This window comes from Humulus lupulus, chromosome 3 (genome assembly GCF_963169125.1).
Source record: "Humulus lupulus chromosome 3, drHumLupu1.1, whole genome shotgun sequence".
In the NCBI taxonomy this organism is placed as follows: Eukaryota; Viridiplantae; Streptophyta; class Magnoliopsida; order Rosales; family Cannabaceae; genus Humulus; species Humulus lupulus.
In genome coordinates this window covers 241,752,649-241,765,955 of record NC_084795.1, presented here as the reverse complement: position 1 = coordinate 241,765,955, position 13,307 = coordinate 241,752,649, and the positions used below count along the sequence as shown (strand labels likewise).

Below are 13,307 nucleotides of genomic sequence, written 5' to 3'. Positions count from 1 at the left end.
TAATATTTTGTTTACAGCTTCCACTTGCCCATTAGCCTGGGGTCTGGCGACTGCGGAAAAGCTTTTGATAATTCCATGCGAGGCACAGAAGTTCGTGAAGTGTTCACTGTCAAACTGCCTTCCGTTGTCGGACACAATTTTCCGTGGAAGCCCAAAACGACACACTATATTCCTGATGACAAAATCCAGTGCTTTTTTTGATGTGACCGTGTTCATAGGTTCAGCTTCAGCCCATTTGGTGAAGTAGTCTACCGCGACTATGGCGTACTTCACTCCACCTTTTCCAGTTGGGAGGGAACCTACTAGGTCAATGCCCCAAACGGCGAACGGCCAGGGGCTGGTCATTAGGGTAATTTCTGTAGGCGGCGCTCGCGGAACCTTGGCGTACCTCTGGCACTGCTCACATTTCCTGACATAATCCACACAATCCTTCTTCATGGTGGGCCAGAAGTATCCTTGTCGAAGGATCTTTTTGGAGAGGCTCAGCCCGGAGGTATGATCGCCACAGAAGCCTCCGTGAATCTCATGGATGATGGTGCTGACTTCGGTTCCGGCAACACACCTAAGGAAGGGTATGGACAACCCCCTGCGGTAAAGCTTTCCATCCATAACCACGTATCGGGGAGCTTGATATTGGAGCTTCCTTGCGTCAGCTTTATCAGTGGGGAGCTCTCCGGTGGTGAGAAATCTGAGGATGGGTCCTATCCAGGAGTGGGAATGGTCGATGATGGCGTTTATCCTTCGTGTCTCAGTACTGGGGGCTTCTAAGTGCCCGATGGGGACTAAGCCATACTGTTCAATCTCCGGGTCCGTTGCAAGCTTGGCCAGCGTGTCCGCGAGTGAGTTCTGGTCCCGGGGGACCTGGCGGATTTGGTAGCCTTTGAAATGCTGCAGTAGGTCGCGGGAGAGAGACACGTAGGCAGCCATCCTTTCGCCTTTCGTCTGGTATTCCCCGGATATTTGGTTTACCACAAGTAGGGAGTCGCTGTACACTTCGATTTTTTGGGCTCCGACTTCTCTGGCCAGTCGTAACCCAGCTAACATGGCTTCGTGTTCTGCCTCGTTGTTGGATGCTGGGAATGCGAAACGGATGGCGCTCTGGAGCTGATGCCCTTGGGGAGATATTAGGATAACCCCCGCTCCAGCTCCTTTTTCATTTGAGGCTCCGTCTACGTAGACCTTCCAGGTGGGAAGTTCCGGGACAGGATCTTCTGGGAGGTCATTCATTCCCGAGCACTCCACAATAAAGTCCGCGAGAGCTTGACCTTTTATGGAAACACGCGGTTGGTAGTGGACGTCGAACTGGCTTAGTTCCATGGCCCACTTAAGCAATCTGCCAGAAGACTCGGGCTTCTGCAGGACTTGTCGGAGAGGGTGGTTGGTGAGTACTTTGATGGTGTGCGCCTGGAAATATGGCCTCAGCTTCCGTGAAGCGATCAGCAAGCAGAGGGAGAGTTTCTCGATCATCGAATATCTGGACTCGGCGTCCAATAACCTCTTGCTTACGTAATACACAGGGAGCTGGATACGGCCATCTTCCCGGACGAGAGCGGCACTTACTGCGTGCTCAGTCACAGCTAGGTATAAGAACAACGCCTCTCCTTCGACCGGCTTGGACAGAATGGGGGCTCGGGTTAAATGTTCTTTGAGGTGTTGGAAGGCCGCTTCGCATTCGGGGGTCCACTCGAACTTCTTGTTCCCTCGCAGAACATTGAAGAAGGGGATACACTTGTCGGTGGCCTTGGATACGAAGCGACTGAGAGCAGCTATCCTTCCGGTAACGCTCTGGACATCCTTATGCTTCCGGGGGGAAGGCATATCTATGAACGCCTTTATTTTTTCAGGGTTGGCTTCCACGCCGCGGGAGCTGACAATAAAACCGAGGAACTTCCCAGACGAGACCCCGAAAGTACATTTCTTTGGATTTAGTTTCATCCCGTACTTTCGGATCACGGCGAAAGCTTCCTCAAGGTCGTTACTGTGGTCCCCGGAGGTCTTGGACTTTACCAACATGTCGTCCACGTACACCTCCATGTTCCTCCCCAGTTGGTCCTTGAACATTCTGTTTACCAGACGCTGGTAAGTCGCCCCAGCATTCTTCAAACCGAAAGGCATGACCACGTAACAGTAGACACCCTTATCCGTGAGGAAGCTGGTGTGTTCCTGGTCCGCGACATGCATCTTGATCTGGTTGTATCCGGAGTACGCATCCATGAAGGATAAGAGTTCGTACCCGGAAGTAGCGTCCACCATCTGATCGATTCGCGGGAGAGGGAAACAATCTTTCGGGCAGGCCCTGTTTAGGTCCGTGAAGTCAATGCACATTCTCCAGGACCCATCGGGTTTCGGGACCAGAACTGGGTTGGCCAACCACACGGGATAGTGCGACTCCTGGAGAAAGCCTATGGACATCAATTTGTCCACTTCAGCTTTGACGGCTTCGGCTCTCACTGGGTCCAGCGGCCTCCTCTTTTGGCGAATTGGAGTTGCAGCTGGGTCTATGTTGAGTGCGTGGCACGCAACATTGGGATTAATCCCCGTCATATCAGCGTGGCACCATGCCAGGATATCCTGATTATCCTTCACAGTGGCCACGATCTTATCTCGAACGGCCGACGGCAGGTTTTTCCCCACCTGAATGACCTTGGTGGGTTCTCCCGGATTGAGGATCACCTCTTCGACTTCCTCCATCGGCTCTATTGCTTTCTCGATTCCCACTCTTGGGTCGAGTTCGTCAAAGTATGCCTCCTGAGCATCCCTAGTTTCTGGCAATACTTCCGCCAAAGGAATGGCAGCAAACGTCTCTCGGACCGTGTAGACGGCTCGGACGGAGACGTTATAACAGCTCCGTGCACTTCTTTGGTCTCCTCGGAGGGTGCCAATACGCCCATCGTCGCATGGAAACTTCAAACATAAGTGGCGTATCGAGGTTATGGCCCCACAATCGATCAGGACTGGTCGGCCTAAGATGGCATTATACGCCGTGGGGCAGTCGACCACCACGAATGTGCTATGCTTGAAGGCACAAGCGTCGCTTTCTCCTCTGAGGGTGACTGGAAGTTGAATTTTGCCTAATGGCATGAGTGCGTCCCCATTGAAACCTTGAAGCTGGATGGGGCATGGGGCCAGGTCCGTCTCGGTCAATCCGATCGCGTGGAAGGCCGCTTTGAAGAGGATGTTCACGGAGCTTCCGTTATCGATCAAGATCCGTGAGACCTTCTTATTGGCAATCTGGGCTTCCACTACGAGGGGATCGTTGTGGGGGAAGTGCACATGTCGAGCATCGTCCTCCGTGAAGGTGATGGGAAGATCCATCATTCGGGGACGTTGAGCAGGTGATTGGACCAAAGCGCACATCTCCTCGGCGTGCTCTAACTCCTTCAAGTACCTCTTCTGGGAGTTGCGGGTACTTCCGGCAAGGTGTGGTCCTCCGGAAATGGTGGCGACGTGTCCGTCAACGGGTGGCGGAGCAAGGCCGGGCGGATATGGGTTGCCTGGTCCTGGAGCCAACAAGGCAATGGGCGCCGGAGCGGGTGGAGCAGGAAGTGCTGGGAACTGAGACCCGGGAGCTTGGGGGTGACCGGCTCCAGGAGCGCTAGCGGCCCCCCTCTGTCCCGGGGAATATGCAGCTCCGTGAACTACCCCCTGTCCGGGATAGATAATGGGTATCCTCACCCACTGACCGAGGTGTCCCGCTCTTGCCAGGGACTCGATCTCATCCTTCAGCTGAAGGCACTCATTCGTGGTGTGCCCCACGTCCCCGTGAAACTCACACCTCTTATTGGAGTCTCGCGGACGCCTTCCTCCGTGAGACACTTTCGGGGGCTTCCTGTAGTTGACCATATTACAGGTCGCCCGATAGACATTCTCTCGCGAGTCTATCAAACTGGTATATTCCGTGAACTTGGGCTCATAGTCCTTTCGGGGTTTCTTTGAATGGTCTCCCCGGTTGGAGTTTCTTCCGCTTCGTTTGCTCCGCGATTGGCTCAAATTTCGTTCTGGGGCTTCCGCTTGCGGCTGCGGCATGCCAGGAGCGATACTACATCCGGTTTGTACTGCTCCGTACCCAGGGAAATGGGTTTGACTCGGCGTCTGAGCAGACGCGGAAGGCCCATACACACTTGGAGTGAATCGGGCTCCTGGAAACGTGAGGGCTGGTGCGGGAGCTTGCGAAGCAAAGCTCGGCGCAGTCACGGAAGGGGTTGGAGCCGGGGGAACTCCAAAGGCCTGCTGGTAGGCATCCTCAAGGTTGATGATTCCCTGAGCTTTTGACATGAATTCGGACAGTGTTTCTGCCCGTCTCCTTTGCATTTCCCCCCATAGCAGGGAGCCGACAGTAAGGCCCGATTGAAGGGCGATCAGCTTCATGTCATCGCTGACCTTCGTTTTTGCAGCAGCTTCCATCATTCTCTGAATGAAAGCTTTGAGGTTCTCAGTGGGTTGCTGCTTGATGTTGGTTAAGGAACCAACCTCCATGTCGTGGTCGCGGGCAGCAATAAACTGCCTCCTAAACACGGACTGTAGCTCCTTCCAACTGTGGATTGATCCGGGAGCTAATCTTTTCCACCAGTCCTCCGCGGACTTGGTAAGGGTGAGTGAGAAGCACATGCATTTGGCGTCCTCACTGACACGCGCCACTTGCATCATTTTATTGTATTTAGCTAGGTGGGTACGCGGGTCTGTCCTCCCATCATATAATTCTATGTGAGGCATTTTGAAGCTATCCGGGAGGGACGTTTCCGCGATCCTCCTAATACATGGTTCCGGGTCTTCCTCCTCAGAATCTGACAGGGCCCCACTTTGCTTCCGGACCAGCTTGGTCAAGGCAGCAATCTGTTCCTCGAGCCTTTTCGTATCACTTTCCGGGAGGTCACGTCCCCGGAGCTTGTCATTAATATGATTTCGGAGGTCATCTCCGCGAGGCCGGGCCTTTTCCCCTTTGGCCTTTTCATACTTGGCCTCCAACCTTCTTCTTAGGTCCACCGTGGACCAGCTATCTTCGGAGTGCGAGTCCGCAGCCCGACCGTCCTGATTGACGGAATCACTGGGGCGGTTGTTCCTTCCCCTAGGCCTGGGTGCCTTAGCACCAGGCCCTTTAGGCACAGAGTGCCCCCTTGGGGCTGAAGGACGTCTGGGCTTAGGAGCGCCAGAGACCTTCTGCGCGCGGGGGGGGCAGTCGGCCTGGTGATTCACGCCTTTAGGAGGTGCAGGGGCGTCAGCGCGCACAGGCTCTCCAACTTTTTCTTTGCCCTTGTTAGGGGCGGCTTTGGATGGTCCATCAGCGGCTGGATCCGGCATGGGGGCATCAGCACCACCTAGAACAGAGGCATCCTCGTCCGAGTCGCCTAGATCTCCGAACTTACTTTGGAGGCGTTCCATCATGCGTTGCATTCTTTCGGAGACGCGCTCCTGCTCAGCAAGCTTGGCCTTAGCGGCCACCAGTTCTTCGGCTACTTGGACCAGTTCTGGGTCCTTCTCATAGTAGCAGCCGTCCTTGTAATAACCGTCTTGGACATACTCTTCTTCGTCTTCTAAGTATGTTGTATCTTCGGTACTGACCTGATCCTGGCGGGATGTCGGGTCTTCACCTTGGTAGTCTAAGGGTTCGCTTTGCACCACATCTTCCATCACGGTATCGGGGTTGACCGTAGCATTTTTGTCAACAGCGGATTTTCTCGTAGTCACCATCTCTTTAGCACGAAGTGAATACAAAAAACGTACACAGAAAAAGAGCTGACTAACAACTTCCTACAGCTCTCAATGAAAGCACCAAAATGTTTACCGAGTTTTTCGGAAACGAATAACTAACAGAATAATAAAAAGATAAGAACTGTAGAAATACTGAAATGTAACTAAACAAGCAGTGTTTTTACGTGGTTCAGGCGTTAACAAGCCCTAGTCCACGAGTCGATGTTATTATACTTGGAAAAGATTACAGTAAGATGGCTGGTGCATAAGAACTTCACACACTCACAATGTTTCTCTCGGGTTCTCTTGAAGAAGATGAAGCTAGAGAGATTTTGGTAGAGTTTTTGCTATATGATTTGTTCGTCCCTCTTCTTGTAAAATGAAGGGGTCTTTATAGCTAGGGTTTTGGATTAGGGTTTTTCTCTACGTACATGAGTCTTAATTACACCAGCCATAAATAGGGATACAATTACTGTAGTAGCATGGCTACAAGACTCTATGTGGGTATATTTACGTGAAAGTATGGGGAACACACAAAGTCAGCCGTCTTTTCCAAGTTGTCAGCGGAACAGTAGGCGAAAAGGTACCCTTAGGCGTGCTGGGATGTGTGCGGCTTTGACCTGACGGGCGTGTCAGGCGGGATCCTGTGTCAGGCGGATATCATTCCAAATATGCCTCCTCCAGGACTCGACCGTTTGGCTTTGTTCCGTGCGAGGCACGGAACTGCTTCCGCGGAGACCACTCGAAGAGCTTCTCCTGGAAGGAGCTTCCCCGAAGGATACCCCTTCGGGAGTCCGGGAGAGTTGACGAGTTTCCGTATTGTGTTTGCTTGGAAGAGTAATCCGGACACCAAGCGGGAGAGGTGAAGCCTTTCTGTATATCCGCGAGCTCTGGTCACCTATCGTGAAAGACATCGATAATTCTGCTTCCCCGAGGCCATCAATCTAAACGCTATCCGGAAATCTGGATAACAATAACTAATTAAATAAATAAATAATTAATTAATTAAGCATTAATTAAATAATTAGTAAACAGTAGATAATAATAATTTATTTAAATAAAGGAAAAATTAGATAATAATTAACTAATTAATTAAATAATAAGTAAACATTTAAATTAATAATATGATTAATAAATTGATAAATAAATAAGTATTAATTAAATAATTTATTTAAATAAAGGAAAAATTAGATAATAGATAACTAATTAAATAAATAATTAATTAAGTATAAATTAAATAATTAGTAAACATTAGATAATAATAATTTATTTAAGTAAAGGAAAAATTAGATAATAATTAACTAATTAATTAAATAATAAGTAAACATTTAAATTAATAATATGATTAATAAATTGATAAATAAATAAATAATTAAGTATTAATGAAATAATTAATTTTTTAGTAAAGGAAAAATTAGATAATAATTAACTAATAATAAGTAAACATTTATATTAATAATATGATAAATAATTAAATAAATAAATAAACAATTAAGTATTAATTAAATAATTAATTTTTTAGTAAAGGAAAAATTAGATGATAGATAACTAATTAAATAAATAAATAAATAATTAATTAAGTATTATTAATTAATAATTAATTAAATAATTAGGAAAGATTTAAATTAATAATATGATAAATAAATAATGAACTGAATATTAAATAAATAAATAATTAAGTATTAATTAAATAATTAATTTTTTAGTAAATGAAAAATTAGATAATAGATAATTAATTAATTAATTAATTAAGTATAAATTAAGTAATTAGTAAACATTAGATAATAATAAGTTATTTAAATAAAGGAAAAATTAGATAATAGATAACTAATTAAATAAATAATTAATTAATTAATTAAGCATTAATTAAATAATTAGTAAACATTAGATAATAATAATTTATTTAAATAAAGGAAAAATTAGATAATAATTAACTAATTAATTAAATAATAAGTAAACATTTAAATTAATAATATGATTAATAAATTGATAAATAAATAAATAAATAAGTATTAATTAAATAATTTATTTAAATAAAGGAAAAATTAGATAATAGATAACTAATTAAATAAATAAATAATTAATTAAGTATAAATGAAATAATTAGTAAACATTAGATAATAATAATTTATTTAAATAAAGGAAAAATTAGATAATAAGTAACTAATTAATTAAATAATAAGTAAACATTTAAATTAATAATATGATTAATAAATTGTTAAATAAATAATTAAGTATTAATTAAATAATTTATTTTAAGTAAAGGAAAAATTAGATAATAGATAATTAATTAAATAAATAAATAAATAATTATTTAATTAAGTATAAATTAAATAATTAGTAAACATTAGATAATAATAATTTATTTAAATAAAGGAAAAATTAGATAATAATTAACTAATTAATTAAATAATAAGTAAACATTTAAATTAATAATATGATTAATAAATTGATAAATAAATAAATAATTAAGTATAAATGAAATAATTAATTTTTTAGTAAAGGAAAAATTAGATAATAATTAACTAATAATAAGTAAACATTTAAATTAATAATATGATAAATAATTAAATAAATAAATAAACAATTAAGTATTAATTAAATAATTAATTTTTTAGTAAAGGGAAAATTAGATGATAGATAACTAATTAAATAAATAAATAATTAATTAATTAAGTATAAATTAAATAATTAGTAAAAATTAGATAATAATAAATAAATAAATAATTTTATGATAAATTAGATAAAATAGCATAAAATATGATGATAAAACATAAAATAGCATAAAATTATTAAATGTGTTGTAATATAATATAAAATTATTAAATGTTTTATAATACAATATAACAATTATATTATAAAAGCATTATAAAGTAGCATAAAACTATTAAATGTTTTATAATATAATATAACAATTATAATTGTTTATATTATAAGACATTTTAAAGTAGTTTAAAACTATTAAATGTTTATAATAGACTATTATAAACATTTTATAACACTTTAAAATATAAGACTATTCACATATCGTAAACTTATATACTTTTATAACACTTTAGATGGCGATTGACAAGACTTGGACGACATTGAGAAATCGTGCTTGTCGAGAATATTGGAACGGCCTACAAGCTTTTTTGACGATGGCGTCGGAATATAAGGATTCCTCTGGTAGAATTAGGTGTCTGTGTGTTAGATGCATAAACAATAGGCTTGAAACTTTACCTATGGTGAAAGCACACGTATTCGATTGGGGTTTTCATCGAGGTTACGAGAAGTGGATATATCATGGAAAAGCGGAAGCAGATGTTGCCAATGTGGTGGACGCCAACGATGATGATGTTGATGAGATGATTCCAATGGTCGAAGACTTCCTTCTACCTACAACCGAAGAAGTTGAAAATAATCCTGCGGCGGGACAATTTTATGACGATCTGTTTGACGAGATAGAGGCTGAGTTATATCCTGGTTGTAATTGGATATCTTCTCTTAACTTTTTAGAAAAATTATTGCATTTGAAAGTTAGAGGCAAGATTCCGAATAAAATCTTCGATGAATTACTGAAATTACTAAAGCTTGCATTTCCGAAGGGAAATAAAATTCCATCAACCTACTACGAGGCTAAATTAAGATTACAGAAATTAGGGTTAGGGTACGAGTCAATTCATGTATGTGAACATGATTGTTGTTTGTTTTACAAAGAGCATTCAACTAAAGAGACTTGTCCAATTTGCGGAAGTAGTAGATGGATTTCTCCTGAAAAAACTGATGGAAAAAAGGTACCACATAAGGTGATGCGTTACTTTCCATTAACTCCTCGATTAAAAAGACTGTACAATTCAAGACTTACAGCGAAGCAAATGTTATGGCACTATACTGGGAAATCAAAAGACGATGGGATAATGAGACACCCAGTGGATGGGTTAGCGTGGAAGGATTTCGATGCCAAACATCCTGATTTTGCTAGTGAACCTCGGAATGTTCGTTTAGGTTTAGCTGCAGATGGTTTCAATCCGTTTGGCAACATGAGTCAAGCATATAGTATGTGGCCTGTGGTGTTGGCTAACTACAATCTTCCACCTTGGATGTGTATGAAAGATAATAATTTCATATTATCCATTCTTATTCCTGGACCAAAATCACCGGGAAAGGACATGGATATATTCTTGAGACCATTGGTGGATGAGTTAAAGGAGTTGTGGGTTAATGGTGTCGATACAAGAGACAGTATAACCAACACTATGTTCAAGTTGCGTGCAGCCTTATTGTTGACAGTTAACGATTTTCCTGCTCGTAGCTATTTATCTGGATGGAGTGGTCAGGGATACAAAGCTTGTCCGACGTGTAATGAAGACACAACTTCTGTTCGAGTGATCGGTAAGACATCCTACATTGGTCACAGAAGATTCCTTCCAAGTAACCATCGAATGAGAAGAGACACTCAGTTTGACAGACAAATCAAGAGAAGACGTCCACCAAGAAATTTTACTTGTGAGGAAATATTAGAACAAGTAAACAAACTTGTACCACAAGTTCCTGGAAAACACGAGATGTTTGGAGGTGTCAAATGTAGGCGTATTGCAGAAGATCAAAATTGGAGGAAGAAAAGCATATTTTATGAGCTTGATTATTGGTCTTCGAACACTTTAAAACACAACATTGATGTCATGCATGTGGAGAAGAATGTGTGTGATAGTTTGTTAGGTACAATCTTGGATAATGATAAATCCAAGGACACCATTAATGCAAGACATGATTTGAAAAAGTTTGGAGTAAGGGAATCGTTGTGGATATATGAAGATGATAGCGGAAAGTTAATGAAGCCTCATGCCCCTTATGTTCTCACATTTGATCAAAGAATGCAGTTTTGTAAATTTATTCGAGATGTGAAATTTCCAGATAATTTTTGTTCCAATTTAAAGAAGAAAGTAAATGCTGATTTAACAAATATCAGCGGTTTAAAGTCCCACGACAGTCATGTAATAATGCAACGATTACTATCAGTGGGTGTTCGCAAGTTTCTTTCAAAGAGTATATCGACTACCATTTATGAGTTATGTAACTTTTTCAGGCAAATTTGTGCAAGAACTATAAAGGTTAGCGATATGGAGGAAGCATAAAAAGATCTTATTCTAATATTATGTAAAATGGAACTCATATTTCCTCCAGCCTTTTTTGATATAATGGTGCATTTGATTTTACATTTGCCTGAAGAAGCAATTCTGGGTGGACCGGTATTTATGCGTTGGATGTATCCTTTTGAAAGATACATGAAAAAATTAAAGAATTACGTTGGAAATAAAGCTCGTCCTGAAGGGTCGATAGCCGAGGGTTATGTTGCAGATGAGGCTTTGACATTTTGTTCGATGTATTTCAAAGGTGTTGAAACAAGATTTAATCATCTTGATCGCAATGAAGATGAGGTGACACCAAGAAATCTTTTTTTATTTCAATCGCAATGTCGACCTATAACAAAAGAAACTCTAAAGCCTCTTGATCGTGCGACTCGTGAACAAGCAGAGTGGTACATATACAACAATTCACCTGAAATTCAGAAATATTTGGAGTAAGTTTCTTCCCAAAAGTTGCTTTTATTTCATTGAAAATGCTTTCAACTGATTCAAAATTTTTGTTCTTATTTATAGTGAACACTTAGAAGAAATCAAACACAAATATCAGGATGGAGATCATAACATTTTACATAAGAAATATTTTCAGCGATGGTTTCACAAGAAGGTGAAAAAAAAAACCTACCCTATATTCTTTCATCCTTTTAAGTATTGTTTTCAATTCTATAATAATTTTATTTATTCTTTTAGATATACGACTTACAAAAGCTTGGATCGTTAGATAATGGTGACGAGTTGCTAGCTTTAGCATCTGGATCAGATCATTTAGGAGCTTATTACGAAGGTTGTATAGTGAATGGTGTTCGATTTATGTCAACCAAACGAGATTTAAAGAGGAGCACTCAAAACAGTGGAGTATTTGTTGCTGGAACAGAAGATTTTAACTATTATGGAATACTTGAAGAAGTATTAAAGTTAACATTTACTGGCACATATTCTGTGACATTGTTCAAGTGTAAGTGGTTTAATACAGATCCAAGAAGGAAGAAAATAATTATAGAGAATAATATTACTAGTATAAACACTAGCGGGGAATGGTACAAGGATGACCCATATATACTTGCAAATCAAGCGAAGCAAGTATTTTATCTCGATGATTTACTTAGAGGAAATCAATGGAAAGTTGTTGAGGGTGTAAACCATCGACAAATTTGGGACATCTAGAACTGTGAAGCTAATTCAGACATTGATGTGGTACATGATATTAGCTCATCAAATTTTGTGTTGACTGTGGATCTCGGCGAGTTGGTTATGCTACCTACTCAAAATTCGATTGACATTAGTACAGTACAAAATTTAAATGTTAGTCAAGAGGATCACGAGTTAGGCGATGAAGAAGCAGATGAAGAATTAGATGAAGAAGATGATTTATTAATTGATTTTTGTGAAGATGATGTTAATGCTAATTTAGTTAATGATGGAAGTGATAGTGATTATTAGTTTTATGTAATGATTACCTTTGTAACAAACACAAAAATTTGAATTTGATTTGTATTTTCCAATTTATGTTGATATTGATTTTGTTTAATGTTATTTCATTACTTAATTAAATTTGATGATATTAAATCTTAAATTTGATTTCTATTCTTATTATTAAATCTTAAATATTTATGAATACAAGAGACATTTCAGCTGATATAGTATCATATCACGGTGGAGATGGTGGTGGTCAAGACCCCATAGATCCTAGCAGGATACCCTCAACTTGCGAGTCAGGTTAATATCTAAATTTTAGTTATGTGATATATTATAATTGCAATCTGTTTAAATGTTTAAGATTTACTAATATTTTTATTTTTATGTATTAAACAAATTAATAGATCGTCCTGCAAGAAGGAGGGGACGTGGCCCTGCCAGTAATGTTAATATTGAAAAACGAAGGCGGGATGCTGGCAAACCACTTGAATTGTAACTTGATCCGGCGACAGACAAAGTGCTTGGTACTGAGCACCAAGCTTTTGTTTGTCAATTGAGTACTGAAGTTACATTACTATTGCCGGGACATTACTTAGATTTTAAAGATGTTCCTCAGCAATATAAAGACCAGGTCGTTCAAAAGATGAAGGTAAAAAAAAATACCTAATTTTTTTATATTATACATTTTAGTCTATAAAAATTTAAACTAACAAATTTTTTTTAGTATTACTATAATATCGATGGGCATCCAGAACCTGAAAGAGTTATGGGAACTCTGTATACGGAGATGAGCAAAAGATATTCAGAGAGAAAGAATATTAGGCATTCTCATTTCCAAAAATATTATTCTGGAAATCCGAATGATTTGGATAGTGCTCTCAATGCTATTCCTGACTTGTGCTCGAAGGAGAGCTGGAAAGAAATCGTTGATTTGTTTCTGAGCCCAAAGTTTATAGCGCGATCCACGCAGAACAAGAAAAATAGAAAGGAAATGAAGTATTTGTCGACGCAAGGCTCTAAATCAATGGCAACGATCCGTAACGAATATGTAAGTAAAATACTTAACTTTATTTGATA

The 13,307-nt window shown here is 40.0% G+C and overlaps 1 protein-coding gene across 1 annotated transcript; it reads left to right on the top strand.

The window, feature by feature from the left end:
- The first annotated feature begins 8,828 nt into the window (after positions 1-8,828).
- Positions 8,829-12,254, top strand: LOC133825508 (uncharacterized). The gene is made up of 7 exons (XM_062258438.1): positions 8,829-9,952; positions 10,088-10,664; positions 10,757-10,781; positions 11,065-11,209; positions 11,331-11,421; positions 11,505-11,894; positions 11,979-12,254. The coding sequence occupies exons 1-7, from the start codon at positions 8,829-8,831 to the stop codon at positions 12,252-12,254; spliced, it is 2,628 nt and encodes an 875-aa protein (XP_062114422.1).
- Positions 12,255-13,307: the final 1,053 nt, after the last annotated feature.

What these genes read in the sequence shown, in the direction of transcription:
- LOC133825508 (XM_062258438.1), top strand. Translation starts at nt 8,829, where the DNA reads ATGGCGTCGGAATATAAGGATTCCTCTGGTAGAATTAGGTGTCTGTGT. An exon ending in AAGTTGCGTGCAGCCTTATT is followed by an intron (nt 9,953 to 10,087) that starts GTTGACAGTTAA and finishes CATTGGTCACAG; the next exon opens with AAGATTCCTTCCAAGTAACC. An exon ending in AGCGATGGTTTCACAAGAAG is followed by an intron (nt 11,422 to 11,504) that starts GTGAAAAAAAAA and finishes TTATTCTTTTAG; the next exon opens with ATATACGACTTACAAAAGCT.